The sequence below is a fragment of the Motacilla alba genome, chromosome 5, assembly GCF_015832195.1.
Source record: "Motacilla alba alba isolate MOTALB_02 chromosome 5, Motacilla_alba_V1.0_pri, whole genome shotgun sequence".
NCBI classification, from domain to species: Eukaryota; Metazoa; Chordata; class Aves; order Passeriformes; family Motacillidae; genus Motacilla; species Motacilla alba.
In genome coordinates, this window is record NC_052020.1 from 44,947,485 (window position 1) to 44,973,194 (window position 25,710).

The 25,710-nt window shown below is 40.5% G+C and overlaps 1 protein-coding gene across 14 annotated transcripts in view; it reads right to left on the minus strand.

The window, feature by feature from the left end:
* Positions 1-2,896: 2,896 nt before the first annotated feature.
* FOXN3 (forkhead box N3) overlaps positions 2,897-25,710 on the minus strand; it is a 206,554-nt gene continuing 183,740 nt past the window's right edge. For 9 of the 14 annotated variants that reach the window (XM_038138081.1, XM_038138080.1, XM_038138092.1 and 6 more), the window contains 3 exons: positions 20,253-20,361; positions 12,934-12,957; positions 2,897-10,320 (listed from right to left, as the gene is read on the minus strand). In XM_038138081.1, coding sequence (XP_037994009.1) covers positions 9,771-10,320; positions 12,934-12,957; positions 20,253-20,361 — 683 coding nt within the window. In that variant the 3' untranslated portion in view covers positions 2,897-9,770. The remainder of the gene's footprint in view (positions 10,321-12,933; positions 12,958-20,252; positions 20,362-25,710) is intronic. The other 5 variants (XM_038138093.1, XM_038138088.1, XM_038138089.1 and 2 more) reach the window with 1 other exon arrangement.

A 25,710-nucleotide genomic window follows, 5' to 3' on the forward strand; every position in this document is an offset into this window, starting at 1 on the left:
CAACAGAAGCGTCCAAAGCCCCCCTTCACAGGGAGTCTGTAGCGCCACACGCTGTTGTGTGAGGACGGGAATTTAGCGCGGAGGCCACACCGACGTGGGCGTTTTGTGTGTAACCATTTTGTGCGACACACCCACCCATGAGTACCTGCCCTTGCGAGCACGGCGGGTGAGCCTGGGGGCCGTGTTTTCTTTCCCTCAAGTGCCCCGAGCTCCGCCTTCCTTGTCTGTTGGTGCCCCGGGGCTCGCAGCGCCGCCGAGGGAGCGCGGGGATATCTGAGGGAGCGCGGGGATGGCCGAGGGAGCGCGGGCATGGCCGAGGGAGCGCGGGGATATCTGAGGGAGTGGGGGGATATCTGAGGGAGCGCGGGGATATCTGAGGGAGCGCGGGGATGGCCGAGGGAGCGCGGGCATGGCCGAGGGAGCGCGGGGATATCTGAGGGAGCGCGGGGATGGCCGAGGAAGTGCGGGGATATCTGAGGGAGCGCGGGGATGGCTGAGGGAGCGCGGGCATGGCTGCGCGGGGCCGGGCCTCGCATCCCCAGCGTCGCCGGGATGAGCTGCCCGGCCTGGGCTGCCTGCGCTCTTTGGACCCTGCAGCCAGAACGTGCAGTGTAAAAGCTCATAGGCCTCACGTGGCTCACATCTCAACACTTACCCAACCCCTTCTATTTCTGCGTGGAGAGGAGGGGCAGGAGCCCCGCCATCCCATTCTGCCTAGGGACTGCCGAAGGGAAGACGTGAGGGCTGGGAGGACAGAGGCAGCTGGGTGCCCATACCAAGGGTGGGCACCTTCACCATGGGCGTTCTTCTGCCCATGCAGCTGCCGAGGGCTGTCTCAGAGCACTGCCGTGGCACCTGCCCCTCTGTGTTCCTCTGGGCCTGTTCAGCAGGCTGAACACCACCATGGCTGAGGTGCTGAGGGACCACCGAGGTGCTGCAGTGGCCGGGGGAGATGAGCTTTCAGCACAGAGGCGGCAGCATCACCCATGGGGCAGCTGGCCAGGAGTGGATCACAGCTGGTTTTAGCCCACTGAAGGCCGAGGTCAGAAAAAGTGGCACCCAAGCCACTGGGTGCCACTGCTGCAGGCAGTGAGGGTAGGGAATGCTCCTCCTTGGATGTATTTTACAAAGGCACCAGCACACAGAGGGCTGCTGGAGATCCGCTTGAGATCAGAAGGGATCTGTGCGCTCCTGAGGAACCCACAGCAGGGCAGGAATTCCTGGAGTGGCTGCAGGCAGCGCATGCTGGAGCAGGGACAACCCTGAAGAAAGAGCAGCAGGAAGACTGCTACATAAATGACCTCGCCTGCCTGTGCTGCCAAAGGCTTGCCAGAGGCAATTTGACAAATCGAGCACAACACATGGTGCAAATAAGGGTGTTGAGTCTGGAGAGGAGGTAGGACAGGTGTTCATACAGTGTTTGATTGTTTAAATTGCAGTTGCATGGGAAGTTGGTAGCACAGCTGGCATTCAGCACATCTCTTATAGCATGCCCGAGCTAAATGGCTTAAGACCCTTCTGCAACGCTCTGTGCTGAAACAAGTCCACGACCAGGCTCTTGGCAAGCTTGCTGGCTTGTACATAAAGCTAAAATATGTTCTGTGGAGACTGCAGGTCTCCTTGCTCCTCTACACTCATCACTACGGATCCATCCGCTGACTGCTCTGTGATCCTTGCCTGACTGGCAGCAGATGGGAGGGGGGATCCATTAGAGGAAATGGTTCAGAGCACAGTTAAGAGGTTTTGCCTTCTCATCAGTCAATTCTCATCTCATCTCCCTCCTTGGCCAAATTTTTTCTCTCCTTGTTCAATTGCAGCAGCAGTGGGCACCGAGGATTGGTTACAAACAAACTTTTCCAGGCAATGCATGGAAGTAGCAATTGCCTGGACAGATATTGAGCTTGGGCACTTTTATGCTCTTTTGTGTGTATCTCAGACATTTGCTTCTTCTGCTCCACTTTCTCCCTGGATGTCCACATTCATCTTGTCCCTCAGAATCCTAGTGCAGTAGTCTCCCATACCAGCCACTCTGGATGGCATCAAGAAAAGAGAGGGGGACACTCTTAGGTCAGCTGAGTTCCAGCTTCAGCAGCCATACATTCTCATTACATGGCTGACAAACCACCCTCTCTGCCTCAGCAGCGCCTCAAACCAGCTGTGAGAAGGTTTGATGGAAGAATTGAGGGGCTTGCTTTCTTCTCAGTCCTTTTCAAAGTTAACGTATAGATATTTAATATCTATAGGGCTGTTAATAGAACACTTTCAAAAACACAGAGTCTGAGGAATGCTGTGACTTATGATTGTACTATTCAGTTTAATTTTAATTGGAGAAAGCTGTGAGACCATTACAAATTTTTTATACTCATTATTCATTCTCTGAAGAGAATCCTTTTGCACTTTTTCTTCAACTCCAGACTTAGGCGGAAGGACTAATGCACAGATTACAAAGGTATGTTTTTCAGGAAGTTATATATATGCCATTAAACATTTTATTACCGGGTCTGTTCTGATTGTTGCTAACTAAGGAAAAAAAAAACACAACAAAACAACAACAACAAAACCCCCACAAAAACCAAAACCCAAAACAAAAAAAAAAACAAAAAAACAAAAAAAAAAATTCCCAATGAAATCAGCTTTGTTTCTGGGCTGCAAAACTGATGAAGAAGGAAGATCAGATCCTAACTTAACATCAGTTCTGTATGTCTAGCCATTTGCAGGAAATTAGCATGAGCTGGTAGCTACAGCAGTAAAGATCCAGGTAACATCCCACAAGGGCTACTTAATACTGAAAGAATTAATTTGTTAAAAAAAAACCCAAACAAAACAACGGCTGTTGTTCTGTCTTAATATGTGAGCATATTCTGAAACTAATGTTCACACAAATGCAATTGTTCAATTGATGCAACTCAGTAATTTTTATTGCAACTGGAAGACAATACATCACAGAAACTTTATGGTAGGTTTTGGGAAAGTGTTATTTACAATAATAATTGATGAAATAGTTTGTCTTTGGCAATATGATTACACATCAAGAAAATGTAAAATGCAAGTATGCCTCTAAATCAACAATTTCATATTTCCTAAAGATCAGCTGATTGCACTTGCCTTCGGACTGCTCATTTAGGTAAACACAAATACAACTTAACATCACTGTTCATTCCCCGTCACAGTTCGTATCTTAATATTGATGAAATTGGCAGTTTCAGACGCCAAGTACAGGAAAAAAATTGGCTTATCACTGTATTAAATTAACTTATTGGCCAGTTAAGGTCCTGTGACCCTTAAGCATTGATACTAAATCTCTTGGTCTTTTGATTGCTTTATCACTTTTTCTGTAAAACAAAATACTTCAGAAAGTACAGATCAGAGTATAAAAAAATGTACAAGTTCATAATGCTTTTCATACACACACAAATCATTCCCCCCAACATTTTACATCATGGCAGTTTTAAGTAGTGAGTGTGAATGATGCAGGCATGGAACTGGTTATCAGATACAGGTATGACTTTCAATGGCTGTCCCACACACATACTCAGGAAATGTACAATGCTCTAGTAAATTAAAAATATACTCAAGTTCAATGTCATCCAAACAAAAAAAGAAGGTCTTGGGATTTCAGGCCAGAGTAAACAAATGTGGAAGATTCCCATTTTAGATTGTCAGCCATTCCAGAGTCCAGCATGTAGTTTTAGTATTCGGTAAAATCCCTTCTAGCACTAAAGGCCAGCACAAGTTGTCATTTATCCCTTAAACCCTTGGATGATGAGCTCCTGTAACTGCTGGCCTGATCCAAAGCCTCACGAAATCCACTGAAAATAAAAAGGTGAAACAAAACCCCCTTCCACTGATTGTGAAAGGATGTTACATCAGGCTGATATTCCCCTCTTTGCAAAAGGAAATGTGATACAGTAGAAAAAACATTATATAGTTTCAGATAAATATACCTTGTTTTTCAATGCTAAAACAAACCCCAAACTCCCCAAACCAGGAAAGGCTACTTTTTAGAACAACTCAAAAGTGACCTTTAAATCATTTCTGGTTTTAAATGTATACCAGCAAAATACAGCACCATAGACACATTAGGTTGAGACTTTTTTTTGGTCAGTGAAGCTAGTACTTGTTTGCTGAACTGTGGAAGAATTATAAGGTCATGTACATGATCAAAGATAAAGCAACCCAGCTGACAAGTCTCTGCTTAATTCAAGAATAACCAGTACTAAAAATAAAAATGCAAAAATAAAAATCCCTAATAAACCACCATCAATTAATACTTTCTAAAGAAAAGGGGATTAACAGATGAATTTACAAATGAATGCAGATTTATACAGAACACTGAATGTTGTGTGTAAATCCTTATAAACTTCATCTCAAAACAGAAACACACAAAATGTATAGTTTGACTTACACATCCCATTTCAAAAGAAAAGAGACATCATTACAACTTGGTAACTGTGCTAATTGCAATATAAATCAAACAGAAATTCAGAGTTTGGCAGGTAACTAAGAGGGTTATCACTTAGGTTATATAGCAAAGTGTTGATGTATATTACATAGAGTAGTATAAATAATAAAAAAGTATTATTTAAATTAGATCACAGTGCTGCATTATGTGCATAACAGTGTTTGATATATTACTGGAGGGCTGTGAAGAACACTACTAAAACTTAACTGGTCAGACGGTCGACACTGATACTCTGTTACAATCAGGAGGATGTATGGTTCAAATGCTCTTCTGGTGGCAAAGTTAAGAAAATGTTACAAAGTGTTTCCTATAAAATATGCCAATGAGCTATTCAGGCAGTAGTGATGTGCCTGAAGGAGCTGGGTTTGCATTCTCCAGGAAGTGAAGTAAATTGCATTGGAAATGCATTTTCTCAGTAGTTTTACTCTGATCCTGGAGCACAGGAGAGTAATGTTTTCAAAAATGCCTAGGGTTGGATTAAAGCAAAAATTGTAATAACAATAACAGTGAAATGGTAAAGGCTTCCAGGAGCACTTGGGTGTCTATAGCTCCACCAACTGCAACGGAGACCAGACACCTTCAAGGTCTAGAAAACCTCAGATTGTGCACTCTCAGACCCACAGTGTGATTCTTGGTGTGTCCTGTGCAGGGCCAAGAGTCAGATGAGTCCCTTCCAACTCAACATATTTTATGATTCTATGATCTACATCTTTAGATGGACTGGGATGGGAGCCAAAATCTCAGTGAAAATAAATTACCACTACTAAGAAACCAGGACAAAGTGTTGTTTTGGTAATTTTATCCACGGTGCCATTTGGTGTACAATTTAGGATTCCATTCTCTGCTAAAGTATGTTGATGCATCTCTACCTCACTCCAGTGAAGAATGCAGCCTCCAGCTTTTTTTTTCTGTATCTTTTCCACAAGTAGACAGTAATTCAGCTGAACACTGGGAGCCAATGCATCTCCTTTGGGATTCCCTTCTCCCATTAAGGTAGGAGAGGAACCAGAAGATGAACCTCAACTCAATTGCTGGAGAGAAGAGAACAGTTTCAGGACAGTTCTCTAGTCCTACAGGGCACACCTCACTCCCACATTTGGCTTTTCAGCTATAAAGCCCTGTGATCTTTATAGAACTACTGCCAATTCTGCCAGGAGAAGATCAGAAGCAGACTGCTTTCAGAAACAGCTATGGGGTGATACATTTAAGCTGTTCAAGACCCGTGCTTGCATTTTTAAATGTAAGCAGGATCTGCACCAAAATGCAGTAGGACATCCAGCTGCTTGCAGAATGCAAGCACGATCAGCAGATTTCACCTCCCTGGAGATGCTGGTGAATCTGCTTATGGCATTAGCTCTGGCCTGCAAGAGCTTCTTGCTGCAAAAGGCATATTCCAAAGGAACTTGCCATGAAGTCCAGCAACCCTTACAATTCACGCCCATGTGAAACTCACCACTGAACACTTGCTGACCTCGCCCCCACCTGTCTTGAAGAAATGCTAATTTGGCAATACTTAAGAGTGAGAAGAGGGGGAAGTTAGAGATTTGACAACTTCTCACCCCAAAATGGCTTAGAAGGAAAGCAAACAAGCAAAACCACACCACCTCCTATCTGGCAAGTGAGAGAGTTTGTAATACAGTGCAATTACCAGTCCGTTTTGACATCATTCAGTTGAAGTAAAGACAACTTGATTAAAAGCTGACATCATATTTCTTGGAAAACAAAACAATTTCAGTTCTTACACAAAAAAAAAAAAAAGAGAACTTCTCTGATGGAGTAGAACCAGTTCTGACAAAGTTGCCATTGTCATCCAGGCACAAATATGGTTTAAAAGGTGACTCTTAAATACTTTATACAATCCAAATTATGTACTTCTCATCAACAGTCAGAGTAAGCATCAACAAGTTGTTTTTAAACACCAGAAATAATCCATTGATGGCAGCCCAAACTGCTGGCTCCTGAACGTAACTTTGTAAAATCCTACCAAAGAATGCCTTCCTAGCAGATCAGACTAGGAGAAACAAATTTTATATGAAAATAGATGCTTGTCAACATTTTAGGTTTACCAGGAAGTATATAGAGAACTTGTTGAAGTCTTAGATAGGTGTTATATATATATCTATTAATATATCTGTATAAAGTTAACCTGCCTAATTAGATATTTATGCAAAATGACTGTTTTCTAAGATGAGTAATACTAGTGGTAATTATATATTTAGCCACCAAGAGTCCACATTAATGAATGGTACTTGCTGTTCACCAGATACTGATTTCATTTGCACTGACACACTGCAATCAGAGAAGTTGCTCTGGAATTAGTGTTGTGGACAGAAGCTGGCCACTGTCACACAAACACACGTTGCTTTCCCTGGAGGACAGAGATGGCTGAGCCATGGTTTGTATTTTCGGCCACTACATTTTTCAGTGCTGTTTTTGGTAAATATTAAGCCACTCCTGAGCTGATACAACTATGCATTATTGAGCAAAGGTGGTGGCAAAGTGATATTGTAGTATCTTCTATTTCAAATGACTCTCCCAAAAGTCTGCAAAAGATGAAGACCAAGTTCTCTTGTACAGAGTCGTGTGCTTCACCGCCTACAGACTTCGGCTGTAGAGAGCATGGACCTGGGAAGAAGCAGATTATCCCAGTCTGATCAGACAAGGGAAATGTTATAGCTCATTCATCTCTGTGCCACCTGGCCAAGGGACTGGTCCTTTCTGTTTTCCCCAACATTATCTAAAGGGCTGCAGGCAGCCAACAGAAGTTAGTCTCTATGTACTCCTGACTTAGCTAATGCTGGGAATCAACCCTGCATGCATCGGCCCCTGCAAACTGAGAGGAACAAGGCTGTTTCTCGCACTATCCATGGATCTCTCCTTCCTAATCTCCTAAGCTGGCAGTTGTGCTGAGCTCTGGTAGCTATCAAACTGCTCCTGGATCCCAGGACATGCTGGCTGAGATGGGAAGAAAGGCACACTTTTGCTGTGCTGCCCTGTTCTTTACAAAATGCTTGTGGGGCACAGAACCAGGTCCAGACCAGCCTGTCCCTTCAGTCCTTCCACCTCCTAACTGAGCACACACCACAGGCGTCTCCAAATACAACTTTTAGCTCACTGCACTGAGTAGGAAGTCAAACCCTTCTCTAACTCACTCTTCATAAACTAGTTCCATCTTGGTGAAACTGCTGCCTGAAACAGCTGTTAGTGATAAATCTAAACCTACTCTTTAAGAAACCAACCATTCTGTTCTCTTAAGTGGTTGGTTTCTGGGATTTTCTTTTTGCCTCTAGGATATTCTAAGTGTAGAATTTTTCATGCCAAATGCAAGAATCCAGGTGAGAGAGACTGTTTTGCTCATTTCACAGCTTCTCTGTGCTGTAGTGATTTTCAGTCTCGTAGTCATCCTTACCAGGAGAGTAGCACTGTACCTGAATCCCACTCTCTGTAACACTGGTTTTTATACGGACACCTCCTTACAGCTCTTAACTAACTTCAAGTTTTCATGGCAAATTAGCAAAGCTATTTTCTTGTCTACTTATTCCTGAATCAAATCAGAGAGTTTTCCTCAATTAACCTCCCATTATTTTCTTAATTCTGTCATACACACTCACTACTAAATTTGCCCTCAGATTATTGCGTCATGTTACACATGTACAGACGAAGAAAAGACACACTTTTACTTTTTTTCTTTTTTTTTCTTTTTTTTAACAGAAGTAGGGAGAGGGGGCTGAATGTGCAGACAAGGCAGTATAATTCAACCATCCAAGCCCTACCAGAGCATGAAGATTTTATTTTTTAATATTGCAGAGTAAGTTCCCCAACAGTCAGTGTTTGTCCCTGAAGAAGGTTAAACCTTAAACACCTGCTTCAAAAAAACCCCAATGGCAACAAAAAAGAACCAAAACAAAAACAAAACAAAACAAAAAATAAAACCCCCAAAAAACAAACTCTAAGCCTAAGGGCTTAAAAATTAGAGGCATAGCCTTTTTCTCTATTTTCTATATTTATATGAAAATAATTCATGCTTCATGCTAAATACATTATTTACCTTACAAGAACTTTGTCATCTTTGAATAAAAAAAATTGTTTGCTTTTTGTTTTCCCCCTTTCCCTAAAGAATCCATGCAATGTGGATCAAATTTCTTCTGCTGGCTATGCTGGTTGAATCTGGAAATTTGTTGTCATTTTTGCACAGATGAATCCTGACTGATGGTCACTGCACACTCACTTTTGAGGGCAGTGTAGGAGCTCTTTTGTTGAACTTCTAAATTTTACTGTTCACCAATATGCTTTCCTTCTATTTTTAAATACAGAATTTTACTAACGGCAGGTTTTGTAGCTTTGTTTCCCCTGTTAGATCAAGGATGTGATCCACAGAAAAAGATTCTGATGTACATTGTGTCTACTGTAATTTCTTAGACTTGATTACTTTTCACTCAGGCAGTTTAGAAGACATAGTTTGTTTTTCCCTATTATTATTATTTTTTGCACGCAGTGCCAATCTTCAGGCTTATGGCTTTTTGAACATTCTTTCAATTTAATATAGAAGACAGAATTCAATGATTAACAGTGCTACAAACAGTCACACCCCTCCCATTTCATTATTTCACTGAAACCCATTGCATACGTAGTTTAAATTTCCTCAAACTTAGAGTTATCAGTCTTCACATTATGAGCCACATAGGATACGTGACACACTAGAAGTGCATTGCTGCTTGCACAGTTGCCACCAGTGGCTGTCCGAAGACTTGTGTGGCACAACATCTCCAAGTGCCACTAGACAGTTCTTGGTTGAGAAGTACGTGCCTCCTCTTTCCCACAAATCTCTTTATTCACATTCACTTCTAACCCAATTGTAAGGCCATTAATAAAATTCTTAAGGGCCAGGCCTGAATGAATACTAAATTATGCACAGCTCTTCTACTATAAGAGGGATTTCCAAGTGCCCAATTTTACTCCCATCACCTTAATGTTGGTATCACTGCGTATTCAACCATGCATTTTTGACAAGCTGGAGAAAGCAATGGCGATTTTGGCTTTCTTTTTTTGTTAACTTTTTGTCTTCAGGTAATGAAAAGCTTTTGTAAATTAGCTGAGTGTCAGTATGAGTTCTATGGCTTCAATCTCCTTTAAAAATAAAAATCTTAAGGGTCAAAAAAAACCAAACAAAAAACCCAAATAAACAAAACAAAAAGAAATAGAAGAAAAACAAAAAAGGAAAAAATTGCTGATATTGCCACAAATCATTAGAATTCACCTGACGTGCTGAAACAAAACTTTGTAAGTTCAAACAAATCATTGATTTGTTCTAATTTTTTGTGGTTTCCTTTTGCTCTTTTTGCCCCTTTGCCGTCCGATTGGTGATGTTGTTCAAACAGGATCGAATTCCTGCTAAATGCAGGAGTGATCCTGCTGCTTCTTTCATCTCCTCATCGTCACTCTCAGGGGGCTTTTCTGTACGTCTCTTTTTAAGAGGCAGTGTGTCACTTGGTACTTTTTTCGCCTTCATTAAATGTTGCCTTTTCTTGTGCTGGGATGCATATCCACTGTCAGCTAAAGAATCCTTGGTCTCCTTCCGGCTTTGCTTTTTGTCCTCCTCTTCTGTTTCACTATGGCTCTCGTGGCTCTGGAAGCTAACTTCACTTCCTTCACTGCTGTCTTGGCTACCTTTAGTTGCAAATTCATACTGGTCATCAGCAGAGGAAGAGGAAACGGAGTCACTAGCAGGTGATGTGCTCCTGTGGTTGGAAGATTTGGCACTGCTGTAGTTGTGATCCTCCTTTGGGTCACCGCTAACAACGGGAGAGCCGCAGGACTGTTCGCTTTCCGTCCGCATCCGGCAGTTTGTTATTCCATTCCTGTAAAAACAAATCCAAGCAGTCTTAGAAGCCACAGAGATGTGATCTTGCTTCAAAGCAAAAGATGATAAAGCCAACTGACAGATAAATTGAAATTACAATCTCAAATGATGACTATCAAAGTAATGTCCATGCAAGCTCCCTTCAAAGCCTAATTGCTCGTGGATTGGACTTGACATACAAAATAAGCCAGAAGATGCAAAACAGCACAAGAATTAAGAACAAGTAGGGGATGGTTACAAATAAATGATGTGTAAACAGTATTGATTTAAATTTCAATAGTTTACACTTTCAAAAATTAAAAAGAAAATCCCGTCAACATTTTATCTACTGGGTAAATAAACTCTGTTAAGTTGCATAAATTGCCCCTCATCTTTTGCATATAAAGTGATACCACCAAAAATGTGGGGAAGAGACACTAGCTTCCTGGGGCAATTCCTTGCCTCCTCTGAAAGACACTTTCCAGCTCTAATTCCATCTTGCATGCCATGGTTCACCTGGGAAGTAACACAACTTCTATTTAGGACTCTTTGTAAGAGAAAGAGCAACCAGGTTCAGTCACAGTTCTGATTCTGATCAGTTAATAAATAACCTTAAAAGCAATACAGTCTTAAGCCACTAGCTGCCAAGAAAGTATTAGAATGTGTTCAAAAACAAGCAGTAGAAAAAATAAATCTGGATTTGCTCTAGAAGTTGTCATTTTCTCCTTTGGTTTTATGGCACCCTGTGCAGTGGGAACTACTGCAACATGACATGTTTAAAAATGAACAGGTTTTTTTTCTGGAGTGAAAAGTATTAGAGCATTGCCACTGATTTTAAAAAACAGAATACAATGCTTACAATACTAGTAAAGAAGGCACTGATTCTGTGCAATGCTTAACTCCTGCTGAAAAGGAGGAGAGCAGGATGCTCGTCATTGAGTAAACCCATCATCACTGCCACCTGCCAGTTTACCAGCCTTGAACCTCTCTGTCAAAGATTTGTCTGGGTTTTTAAAAAAAATCCAACAAAAAAGCCAGGCTATTTAAACCAGCACATGATAAACTGATTTAAACTTGCCATCTTTGTGTTACCATTGGAGTGCTTTTGCACGCTTGAGGCAGTGTTGGATTAAACCCTTTTCTTAAATGCACACACTGAACATAGATGTTTCTTAAGAGGAATGGCACAGTGGCAAGTCCAGAGTACTACTGCTCTTCTACTTTAAAAAATGGGAAAGTACTTTAGGTTTCAGGCAATGGACCTCATGTATGGTTTCCTTACACAAGAAACAGCACAGTGTTACCCGTTTCTGAAAGGAAAGGTTGAAAGTTGGGAAACATGAGAGTAGTATGTAATTCCACAGTTCCTGTTCATCTAAATGCCCTTGTCTGCAAGAGCTCGCTGAGATAAGAAAGCCCCTTGCATTTATGAACTAGTGACAGGACAATGCTAGAAGGCAGCAAATTCATCAGTCATTCCAAATGTTATTTACAGTGCTTTCAAAGAAATGTACAGAATAGAAGGTACACTTATTAGCAAAGAAAGCCTCTTGCCAACCTCTTTTGCTCAACAAAATTACTTTTGCCTAGCTTTCTGAGTAGATGTATGATCCATAAATTCCATATAGAACCCAGAAGGAATACACAAAGCTCCTTCAATTATTAATAACTAAGTGCAATGTCATTCATGATTGTGCAGCAAGCCAGCTGCATTTACTGTGTGATCGCTTGCAACTGCAGGGGTTGTCATTAGAGGATGCCAAATGCTCAGAATAAGAAATCATCCATACTAAGCTAGTTATAAGGTGAATTTATAACCAACTCCTTAAGATCAACCATTACAAGGAAGCATGTGATGCATTTTAAGTGACAGATTCTTAATTTTTAGGGTAAATTTACATTTAAAGATGTTAAAAATTATCATAAATTAGCATAAAATTAACTTACTTGATTTTACAAGGTAGCTAAAAGTCAGAGCAATATGGCTTACTGAAAATCAGACGCTACTAATTTTCCATTAAAAAATAACAATCAATTATTGCTTGAAGGAAACAAATACAGGACAGAATAGGTGGGAACTCAAGTGAAATTCCTACTGACTGCAAGTGAACAAGGCTTCTAATGGATGTGATTTAAACCAAGACACCCATTTTTATGCTATTTAGATCTACTCTTGTGAGTTTGTACCGAGAGACTGTCAATGAAAGGAAAGCCACAGCTCCATCGAGCAGCACAGCCACGCGCCAAAGAGATATCCCTGATTTACCCTGTTCTTGAGTCTCTAGTGTTGTCTTTTTATAAATTGACTGTAATTTGGAATCAAAAACTCTGCCCATGGGACTTACTCCAGATCCCAATTCCTCCATAACAGCATAAAAATAGAATGAAATGCTCAGGGAGTACAAAGGGCTGTCCCAGGGGAAGGGGTACTATGAGGCTGGCATCCCACAGTTAGTGTCTGCAAACAGAGATGCTGGTAAAGAAAAACAGAAGTCTATAAAGAGGTGCAAAAAAAATTGCTATTAAAAAAAAAAAGGAGAAAAGAAAATACCAATACACTTCAAAAGAAACTGGAACTGGTCAGGAAATGGATAGCATTTGCATCTCAGAAAAATCTTTGAGTTTCACTTACATTTTGAAAGATTTCCAACCAGTTCTGCTTGAGGAAATACAAAAGGAAGAGAAAGCAGGTCAAGGAGAGAATTAGTAAAGGATATTTTCAGAAAAGTAAAAAGTTATACAGGCAGAGTGCTTTAGGATATTCACAACATCAAAAGTCATGTACCCTGAAAGTAAATCTGATCTGTATCTTAATATGCAATAGCTCAAACATTAGATGAATTACTTATAACTGATATTAGTAGATTAGTAAGAGTTGAATGAACTAATATCTAAACAATTAATATTCCACACATGTTTCTGAGACATTCTCAAGTTCTACATTGCTCTTAGATAATCATATATTCACTATGAAATGAATCTGTGATTTATGTAGTTTAATCTAGACCATCAGTGGACAGAACTCCTCTGGGTTTCGGGACACAGATTTTAGCTAGCTCCATCTATTGTTGCTCACAGTTCTGGTTGTAAATCTCACTTTGTTTCCCCCGTTTTTTGTTCAGAACTTAATTTCAGAGTTTCCAGAAACTGACATATTTTCATGTTTTAAAGTGGTGGCTTGCTCTTTCAGGAAAGTTGATGGGATAGTCTCTAGAGCTTTTCATCCTACTGACATGGACTACCTTATTTGCTTGAGGGATCTCAGCCTAAAGCAATGTGCACAGATTCTTTTCAGAATATTTCCACTTGGTTGTAGCACAATGACACAATCCTCAAGCAGTGCAGATGTAATGTTGGACTTCTGAAAGTCTGACTTCATTCCCATTGTTAATGGGTAGGAATTCTACTACCAATGTCATCAGAAGCCAGACAGGACTCACAGCAGCTGGGTCTCAAGTTGCAGGAAATAGTGTCCTTTGCACAGTGTTAGTGCCTCTGCCTTTCAGAGAGGTCTTCCTCAGGAGGAGACAAAAGTGAGTCTGTCATTTTACCAAGTACAGGCATATCTTCCTTAAATTTCTCTGCTAGCTTGAAAGAAAGATAGGTAATCACATTCTGTTTGCAAAATGGCAAAGGTTTTGCTGGAAAAAAAACTTACAGCATTTCACCCTGGAGACAGGTATATTCCTTTGATGAACAAAGAAAACCTATGTGGGGTTTAAATATCACCTTAATCTACCTCTGATCCTTCTGGATGACAGGTACTGTGTACCCAGAGATGACAGTTTTTGTATGTAACTGGAAGCACACACTTAGAAGACACAATAAAAACAGTAAAGGTAAGCTGGGTTTGTAGATTTTGACACATTCCAAGTTCGCAAAAAAAAAAAAATCACTTTTTTATTTCAAAGGGAAATTCAGAACAATCAGAACTTTTGGCTACAGCTAGTTGAACTGCTTCTTAAAAACACTACAGACCAGCAGACAGAAGGATGAGCAAGCATATGAAAAGTAAGTGGTGCTCACTTGCTCTACAATGAGATTCTGTCAGGGGTTACTGAGTTAAAAGTCAACAGTGAGCTGATCACAATAGTGACAGAAGCTCTTACAAAGGTACTTCAGAGAAAAATTGTATGCAAAGGACCACAGTAAATACACTTCATGAACTGCCAGCAGTATCAGCAGCAGATCTGAAATTAAAACAAATGGAGCCCCGCGCATTTTGCAAAGAAAGAATAATCAAGTCAGTCAGCATTACTGTCCTTTAGTTACTGAAGGATTCCTTCGGCTCCCAAGGATAACTCATCCTGCCTGTTACAGGTGGGGAGGGGAATGCAGTGGAACAGGAATGATCTGGGGTTTGTTAAGCTGATCACACCAGTGGTAAGCAATACAAAGATACAATTAAGAATTTATGAAAGGAAATACCTACCAATTCCTTTATCTAAGCAAAAATAGTAATTCACAGATAATGTAAGTGAATGATAATCCTTCTACTTATGCTTTGGCATCTACTCTGCACATGCAATGTTTGTTTTATTTAATCACTGCTTGAATGGCTGCTTCAAGGGAGGAAAATAGAAACAAAATAAAGCCAGCATGAGAAATAAAGTCACAGTAATAAAAGCTATGCCCAAGGAGTAATCTAGTATCTAGTAACTGCCCTATAATTTTGAAGTGCAAATAATCCTAAATAACCATTTGCCATCTTCAGATAAAGTTAAGCACAGAACTTGTTCTTGTCATGCCCCAGTGATCAGGAGCTGCATAAGGAACTGTGGCATTAATAGCAGAAGAACAGGTATTTTAAAACCTACTCATGATGAAGTAGGTAAGGTTTGTTAGTGTTGCATTTTGGGGTGTTTTGTTGTCTTTCTGCTTGGTTTTGATTTTTTTTTTTTTAATTCCTCAAAATCAAGGAAGAGCTGCAGCTCTGCCAGTGCAGGTGCACTTGTTTTCCCTATGATGAAGAAAAATTTTATCTTGGAAACTTGAATAGAAATATTTTTTTTTACTGAGAGAAGTTCTTCGGGAAACCTGTTGCGATTTCCAGGTAATTGTGAAATTCCCTGAGAATGTCTGTGTTTAATGCAGCCAGCAACTATGTCCCATATAGCTGCTTGCTCTTCCCTGCTCCAGGTGGGATTGGGAGAAGAATTGGAAAAAGGTAAACATGAGTTGAGATACAAACACTTTGAAATAAAGTAAATTACAACAAAACCAGGACAACAATGACAATGAAGGTGATGAAAAGAGGGAGGTAACAAAAAGGGGAATAAAACACAAGAAAGATAAGGGATGCACAACACAACTGCTCCCAACTCAATCCATCCCTCAGGAGTGATCAGCTCCTCCCTGCAGTTCAACTCTCCCAGCTCATGCTCTATGGTATGGGATATCCCTTTGGCCAGTTCAGGTCACCTGCCCTGCCCCTGCTCCCTTCTTGAGCACCTGCTCACTGGCGGAGCGTGGGAAACTGAAAAGTCCTTGGCTTGGGACAAGTTCTGCTCAGTAACTAAACCATTAGCATATTATCAACATTATTCTCAGACTAAATAAAGCCAGCACACAGCTCTGTACTGGCTACTAGGAAGAAAATGAACTCCATCCCAGCCCAAACCAGGACAGAGAAACTACAAATGTTTGGTGAAGAAGAATTGGATAAAATGGGGAAAACCACATGTAATTTCCCATTCATTTTTATTTTTAACCTGCAGTAACTTAAAACCCATGGTATTTCTAACAGACAGTACCAAAAATAATCTAACCTATTACCTAGGCACACGTAGCATATAAATAGGTTTAAAAAAAATTACCAAGGATATTTTGTAAAATATCTTCTGCAAAACAACCTGAACCAAATTACAAGACCTGTACTAAACAGCTGGTAAGATTCTCTGTGGGGTGAATTTCCATCAACCTCACCTCAGTGGATCTGTCCACATTAGGCAGATGAGAGGCTTAGTCTCAGCAGTTCTACTGCACAGCAGCAGGACTTGGACACAGTCATAAACCACCCCCACACTATGGATAACTGCAGAAAATTACAAATAACATGGTGAAATCGACATTACACAATCTCAAATGTTAGCTCAACTTCCAAGCTTGTGCTCTTCCCAAAGGCTGATGTAACAGGTAATACCTGACTCCTGTAGAAGGTGATTTTATATGGTAAGAGCTTTGTGCACCTTGCCAAGACACGTGAATGTCTTATGCGCTGGCCGCTTTGACGGATACCGTCCCTACCAAAGCAACACAGAAGTCCTCCCAGGAAAACATTTAAAAGGTATTTTCCAGTGGATGATAGGAAGAATAAGAGCTCACTTTCACAACCAACTCCTTGCTGTATGTAAGGAACTATTGGCTTTGCCTGCTTACAGTGAATACCTCTGTCAGTCAGTATCTTCTGCATATCCAGACTGTCACTGCACTTGCTTTTAGATTCTCTCAAGGAACTATATAGGGATATGGTCTGCCAAAAATATCCCCAAAATACGATGGATCTCATGCTAGAAACATGCTACACGCTGCGCAGCTTTGAAGCATTATTTTTCCCTGCTGTTTTTGGGTGGGTCTTAGACTTGTCAGCAACAACATGGAAAATATGGATGATAAACAAGCTAAAAGTGGTGTGAATAAAGTAAATAAAAAGCTACTGTCAAAACACATCCAATTATGCTCTGCTGTGGAGATTTAACACCAGAGGATGATTTTCAAAGTAAAAATAGTGTGGAATGCCTTTCCATTTGTAGATTCGTTTGGAATGAAAGGCCTATTTGTGCAATTTAAGCCAAATGCACTACAAAATAATGCTGATTGCAACTGTAACTCTATATTCATGGAAAGTCATCTTTGTTAAATAATTTCCAGGAGTTAAAAAACCCAAAGGACTTAATTAAATTGTACCTTATTTTACATATAAAATATGAAGTAATTACATGTAATTACAAGGGAAGAGCAACACATTGATACTTTGTGCAGGAACAAAATACACCAATGCATTCAGTCACACTGTTGAAGATGAACAGCACAGTAAACTTTGCTATTGATGGGAGTTAACACATCAGAAATCACAGACTTCATCTTCTTAGTCCAATGCTATAGTTTTGGTTTCCTTTCTGAACAACAGATTAGTCAAAACACCCCACATAACTGCAAATTTAACCCAAGACCAAACTTTTTCTTACCGTGTTTTGGCACTAATGGCACTGCGCAACAGGACAACATACAGCAAGTTATTAGCACCAGCTTGAGGGACAACTAAACCAAAGACCATTAAGATATAGAGGAAATAAAACACAAAATGAAATAAGCAAGGAAGTGCCAAGAGAAGACCAGCATCTTACAGAGGAACCCGTGACTCCTACATAGAGCAAGTAAAGAAGAACAGTTAAGAGGTTCATTTATTACGCTGCTACCAAGCATATGCTAATGGTCTCCTATGAGAATGATGAAAACGACTTTCTTCAGGTGGCTTTAGGCCTTTCCTTTACAGCACCAAAGGAACACTTCTCAAGAAAAGACATTTGATTTAAAAAATTTTAGAAAGAAGCTGTCTGGCTTCTCAGTATATAGGCAGAGGCACACAATTTCAGCAGAAAAATTAACAGGAGACTGCACCACCTACCATGGTTGCCCAGACCTCCCTCCTGGTAAAAGCTAGTGGGGAAAATCAACCTTCCTGCACCTAAACAGGTCTGAAAACATCCCCTGCCAGCCTGACCAGACCATCGTCCTCTGTGCAGGAATGACAGCTCAATCTGAGCAGTCCACCTACTCTTAAATGGCAAAAGGCTGTATGGATGCTGTGGTAAATTTCCCCTGCTGCACATTATAAGCAGAAGTTATTCTCATGAGACACTATGAAAGCTCAACACGACAGGTCTTATTTAGTCTGGTGTGCCTGAGGAGAGGGGTTGGCACCAAGAAACAGTGTAATTTTCACGGGAACTGATAACAGAGGTATCCAGTTTTGAGAGGACCAGATGATGTTCTAAGAGGCACTGTGAATCCAGATTGATCTTCTTCCCAAAGAAATTCTGAATAGTATTATCCCTGAGGGAAACAAGACAAAACTGCCTGCTGAACTCGCTCTGTTGAAGAGTCCCCCTAACTTCTCAAAAGCCTTCAAAGCCTCTTGTCTGTGTCTCCCTCTGCCTTTCAAGAATTAAAAGAGGGGATATTGCAGGAGATTTTAAATATGAGCAGACATTATGCACACCAGGAATATATTCATAGCAAGCTATTTCTAATACTGCCTAAGGCTGGAGTAGAGAACAAAAAGAATTAGAAATGTCTGCATTAACTAATGATAAATGCTTTTGTGTGAGACAGAGCAAAAAGAACGTAAGCAAGGGAGGGGTAAAATCCCTAATTTCCTATCTCTACATTAACAGGTACCTGGTAAAGATCCTGTTCTCTACCTGCTGGGAAAAAAACCATGAGAAACAGTCCTTTGAAAATGTATAAAATTTAACTAGATAGAGCTTTACAGCACAGGAATTTGAGGATGCCTACACAGAGGTAAGTTTTCAAGTGGCCTGGAAGTAAAACAGTTTTATCTCCTCCATGAGTCAATTCTGATTATGAAACAGAGTCTAAGCAGGAAATACAGATAAACTCTAGAGAGAATATTGAGACCGCTATGTCCTCCATTTCACTTGAGAACCTCATAAAAATTATATATAATTAATGATCCAGTAGTCCTATGGCTCTGCAATCCCCACTGGAGCAGAATACAAGTCCTGGGTGAAGCCAGTGGCAAAGCTGATGAAGAGAGCTGACCCCTGCTGCTAGCAAGGCCAAGCTGTGGTAAAGAGAGATGGAGAGGAACTCTGCAGAACTCTGGAGGATGACCCTTGGGGTTGCATTCCTTCAGTGTAGCAAATGGGAAAAACAGCTGAAGAACTCGCTCATCAAAAAATATGGATTTTATTCCAATTAGTGCCTTCCCCTCTATGCATTTTAAGCATCAAGACTACACGAATGTCTTTCTCTCCATTTACTGGATGGAAATACTGCACCCAAGGGGCTAGACACTGATTCTGAAAAGGGATAAAAAATAAAAAAAAACCTCATGTAAATACTAACAGAATAAGACCTACCGAGATACTTTATTTCACTGCGTAACAGCCCTTTCCTGAGAAAAGAGAGTGTAATTGCAACAGCACTGTGAGGTGAGGTCAGCACTAATTATGAATCCCCACCCAGAATACTCAACTGCCTGAGCTGAAATAGCTTTTGCAGATACGGAGAGTTCTGAAAGAGGAGGGCACTGGCAGTACACTTGACCAAATTAATCTCTGTTGTGACTGACTGAAATGGAGCTACACCCGGGGGCAAATTATTCTTCCACCAATAAACCAGCACTGCTTTAAGCAAAACAAACCACTGAACCACAGTTCCTACTGCCATCACTAGATGTCTCTTACTGCCCTGCTTCCTGATAGTTGAGTATCTTAAACAACATTTTACCCTTGAATGTTTCAGTATAACCTTGAAATAAAACCATACTGAAAGAAAATGCCTCACAAAGATCTAAGTTAATAACAAAATGACAGCTATATGTTCAAATAGCTTTCAGGATTTGCTTTAATATTATTGATACTCTTCTCTCTGGTATTTATTCCAGGAAAAAGTCTTTAAGAAAAGGGAGAGAGGGGAGGAGCAGAAAAAAGCATTTGCACATAGAAAAACAGGCCACTATAGGAGGTTTTCACCACAAACTGTCTGCAATTTGCTAGTGAAAGTGCTTTTCACAAACCACCACACAACAGACACATGACTATCTTGCAAAGGATGATACCCCAAGAATTTTAGGTGGCAGAGTTTTATTTCATTTAGAACCTCAGAAGCATTGGCAATCAGCAAAATACCCAGAGCTCACATACACTTTTACATTTTTTTGCAAAACACTGATTTATTTTAGATCCCACAATGATGCACTCTTACCTTACTGCGACAGCCATGCTCCCTATAGGGTTGATTGGCAATGGCCTGGCTCCAGGAAATATTCCTCTACTCAGTACTCGAGCTCCATTTTGTATCACCCCCGAAGGAACTAAAAACAAAACAAAACATAGAATGTCTTTTCTTCTAAAGGAAAAGTTAGAAAAGTACAGGAGCAAAATGTGGAACTCAAGCTTTTCAATGGAAAACCATTAGAGAGGCTCGTGCAGCACGCTGCTTACCTTGGACATCTCAGCCTCGAGTCTTCTGAGTGCCATTCTATTTCCAATGCTATTTTCATGGCAAACAATGATAACATGGCTTGCCAAAGCCACTGCCTGACCTAGTTGCTGCAGATCATTCCTTGTACAAAGGAATCACTTTTGTTTTGTAATTGCTGTTCTGCTGCAAACCCATGTGCTTAGAGTCAAAACCAGCTATGAGCACAGATGTAACTATTTTGTGTACAAAAAGAAACAATGACCCCTTACAGATAAACAGAACACAAGTTAATTCACTGCAAGATAACAGCTGACAGCTCTTTATCATCCCAGTTTACTTTCTGAGCAGCAATATCCTGGCCCCCCATCTCTGCAAAACAAAATATTAACTACAAAGATGTATTTACCAGGAGGAGAAAGAGAAGAGGCTAAAAAGACATTATGTCCATAGCACTAATTAGGCCCTGCCTCTGGCCATCGATGACCCTGCCTAGCAGCCTGGCAGCAGCCCCGTGCCTCCTGCACATAGCTGGGTCACAGCTCAGCCTCCCTCACCCAACACGTGCTGATGCCACTGACACCAAACTCGTAGGTACTGACCACCACAGACAAGACATTTCACTGGGCTGTTCAACTTGGCTCTACATCAAAAACTGCAGCTCTGGCCAACAAGATTTTAGGTTACAACCGAGTACTTATTTTCTACCCAGGCATGTGTACACTCAGAAACATGCTCAGCCCAGGGCAGACAGCTGAACAAGTAGCAGGGAAGCACTAGTCAGGCACCATCACAGCAAGAGTGTCCTTAGCAAGTCTCGGGATTTTCCTCCTCCACTGTGAGATGCAAGACCAGCAAACACAGCTCTTAGTCTAGGCCTTACCAGGGACCTACGTGCATGTAATGGCATTTGTTTGCACTGCTATTACGTCCCTTCAGGCTGGGACAGTAACCTCACTACAGCCTCCACCCGAACTTGCTTCTTTAACATCCACAGCCAGCCAGCTCACACACATTCTGTTTACTAGAAGTCATCATTCACAACATAACTTCCCCCCACAGGGAACGTCCAAAAAGAGAATGATGATCATTACTCTTTTTATAGTATTTTTAAATATACAGATATTATATAAACACTTGTAAGATAAATGTAAACCATATTACTTTATATACACCCACAGAATCTATTTTTAAACAAATTACACGGAGACTAGAAAAATTATTCAGAATCAACACATACACTTTACGTGCCCAACTTTCAAATACTCACAGCCCAAAATACTAGTGTATTCTGCAGCAGAGGAGTATAGGCTCAGAAGTATGCTAGTTCTAAGCTGCTTCAACTTCCTATAAACATGAAGCCAGATCGACATCTCCCCTCCTGCTGTCCTGGTGCTCACCTTGTTTCACTCCAGACCACACAGATTAGTTCTGGGAAAATAATCTTCTCTCCCCTGCTTGTGAGAGCACATCACTCTACCGATCAAATCCTGTCACTGTCACCCACTCTTGCTTTTGAGCACCTTTGAAGAACAGGTCGGTTATATTTAGGTGCTTAACTACAGCCTCAAATGGCTAAAATTACAGAACCTAGTTTATAACAACTTGGGTCAGCTTTCAATGACCAGAATAATTTTAAATAGCATTTTGCTATTTATACCTCCCTACTCTGTACACTTTCCCCTTCATTGCTAGTTTATGAGGAATTGATCAAGCCTCTTTCACTCATGGGACAATGTAAGGTTTTCTCTGCTCTGATGTTCTGGTTTGTAGATACTGTAGAGGAATATTATCATTTTAAAACTCAAAAAGCTGAATTTCTTATTATATTTGTTTCAACAGTGTAACCTTGAGATGGTTGAAACACCAGTGTCATGAAAGAAAAGCAGTCTGCTCAAAGCATGGCTAACCTAAAACATGAAGGTAACAGGTAAACTCAAAGCCACAGATAAATGTGCTGAATACCTAAAGATCAATAAAAAAACATAATTTCAAATGGGCATGGTTATTCCAATAAACTTTTAAGAAGGACAGATTTTATACTGCACAAAATGGCATGGTTTCTCTATGTTTACAAAGTCCCATCAAAAGAAATGAACCAGGAGTTTTAATTGAGAAAGATCTGGAAATTTTCTCTTCACTATGATACAAACCATAGATTTATACTGAAATGAAACATTTATGCATATGCACAGAATGTCAGTTAGCTATGGATCCTGTCTAAATACACACTGCAAAACTTCAAAGCAAACATACTGAAAGTGCTACTGCAAAAAGAGAGCAACAGGCTCCTTGATTCCTAAACTCTTCATTCCCCAGATTACCTAATTATGCTGGTCTGCTGGCAGAGTTAACTGATGCTTTTTTTATTATTTGTCTTCTCCTCTCTCCCTTATTGACAACTACCATTGCTTCCTTAGAACATCCTGTTTGCTTCCTCATCAATTCTCAAAAATTAGCTTCCTGTCTTTCCTTCTCTATGTCTTCTAAGTTTCCTTTTCCCCCTGCACTCCTATGTATGTATCTATACCTATACCTATACCAAATACACCACTAAGTCTCACAACTTAGGATTTCTATACATTGACACCCTCACTGTAACCCATCCTTCATTTTCCTTGACCCTTTGCAGGTTTGTAAATCGTGGAGTGCCATCCAGGAAATATTCTCTTCAAAAACTTCACATATAAAACATTCCCACATCAACACATGCGTGCACACGCACACACACACACACGCGCGCACACACACACACACACGCGCACACACACACACACACATTCTCTCTCTCTCTCTCTCTCCACATACTGCCTTCAAGAAGTAACAAATGTTTGTAAAAAAAGAGAGCACAGAAGGTTCCTGTCTTATGAAAATAACCCCTAAGAGAGCTTGGTGTCTTGTCCTGCCTATGAAATTCACTTCAACCATGTGTGTGTCTCGTGCCACCACTCACTGAAAGGCTTCCATAAGACTATTCAGGCCAGAAGAGGTCTTAACCATGATTCTGGGATTCTAACTTTTCTCTAAAGTACATCACAGCTCTGGATAATGAAATCATCACTGAGAATTCAATAACTATTTCAGCTTGCAATAGAAGTGTTATTGCTACTGATTTTTGGTTTTGTTTCCTCAGATTCTCTGAATTATGATTCAGCACAACCACTACATCACTCAGACCAACAGGAAGGCTGTATGCAAGGGATCACTGAAGAAGGACCCTGGGACTATGTAGTGTATCCTTTCAGGAAATATATGGAACAATAAAGAAAAAAAAAAAATCCACAACATCCCAACTTTCAGGTAAATCAGCTTCCACACCACTCTAAACCTAAAATGAAAAGCAGGATTAAAATATTTCAGTAGTAAAAGGTATTAATTTCTAGTTATCCACATTACCAATGTGCCACCATAAGGTTGATCTTTCTTGCTCATTCATCTCTACTTACAGCATTTTAAGCATCAAAACTGATTCTTGCAAAAAATAACATTAATTACTTAATTTTAAAAAGATTAGGAATAAACTGCTATTACACTGGCCCTGGTTCCCACAGAGTCTTCCAGCCTTTGTGCAGGCTGTATGACAGCTACTTATATTCAAGGAATTATTTCTACATCTTGGTGCTTTTGAAGGGTTGTGGATTATTTACTGAAATTATGTGGTACTTTTATTCCAAAGATACATTTACGCCTTACAAGCTTTAATTACGTTTCAAACCCATACTTTAAGGTGAGATATTTATATTTTAGATTGAAGATTCAAGGTGTGGAGGTAAGATAATTTACTCCAAGCCATATCATCAATCAGTGCCAATCTGGATGAACACCTTACCGTCCTGACCCCTCTCTTGTAATGCTTCTTTAACCATCAGTACAGGGAGGTTACAGGTTCCCAATTCCTAGGCAGAAGTGTGAAAAGTAATTTACACCTTTTCTGTGCAAGTGCCGAAAGCCGTTTATGTCTGAGAAACTCAGCTCAAGAAAACAATGCAAGAAGACCTGCGCATCTCTTTGATGAAGGTTTCTTTTTTCACAAAATGTTCTCAGTGAAACACAAAGAGTCTGAAATGACAAAATCATTATTCACCTTTCAACTTTCATCACTGCTATGTTTTCAAGGGTCTACTCTGCTCTCAGGAAACCTAAAGCCAGGAAACACTTTCATTGGAGTGGAGTCAATATGCGTACCGAGAATCTGCCCCTAATCTGCTGCATGAATGGGGAAATTATTTTTGGATCTCATGCTGCTCTGGTGGAATTTCACAACCTGAGTAGAGTCAGCCAGCTGAGTCTCCACTGGCTAACTGTGGAATGAAGCAATGCATCCAATGTCAAAAATCAAGACTACACCTCTGAAATTCTCCAAGGGGAAAAAAAAAATCTTCCTTTTATAGTGAACTTTCATGCTATAGTTTATTAGACAATAAAGTGAATGACATGTAGGAGAACATACCATAACCTGAATCCATCAAGGCACTATGTTCACAGCGTTAAAAGGATCCAACAGAAGGCCTTCAAAAATCCAGTGTTGTTTTGTAGCCTGTACTCAGGGTCTGTAGATGGAAAGTGAGTAGAGGGCTACCTGATCATTCCACAGCCAGTGCAGGACTATTTTAATCCAGAGCATGCTCTTGTGTGCACATTAACTGAGTAGATTAGTCCAGCTATGGACTTCTCTCATCACATCTCTCAACAGACTGCATCCCTGATCTCTTACTTGCAGGGGTGGGCAGGTGAAGAAAGCCCTGTTCTGGCTGAGATAAGCACCTCATCCAAGATCTTCACAACAGTGTCAGAAAAACCAGGTCAGACTGGGTCCTTCCCTGAAGATTTCATTGTCAAACAAACAATGCAGCAATTTGGTAAAATTGAAATGCAAAAGAAGGAGGAGGTAATGGATAGTCACCAGACACACTGACACCCCAAAAGCTCACTAGAAAAGGAAACTAACTTCTTGGTTAAATGTTGGCATGTGAAAGTTAAATGAAGCATAAACAAGGAGTGAGACTTGTTAATCAAGACAATGAACTGGTAAAAAACATGCTCTTTGTGTGATCTAGGAAACAAACATACACTTCATTAAACTGTCTGGCTCAAGGTAGCCAATATTTAGCAAGGAAGAATGAATAGTATTTACTGAGAAATGAATTTTAAAGAAGTGGAATGTGTGAGTGTATCCTGTAGGGATAGACTCGTTCTTGGCCTCTTCTGTCATCATACAGCACATGCATTGATCTCAGGGCTC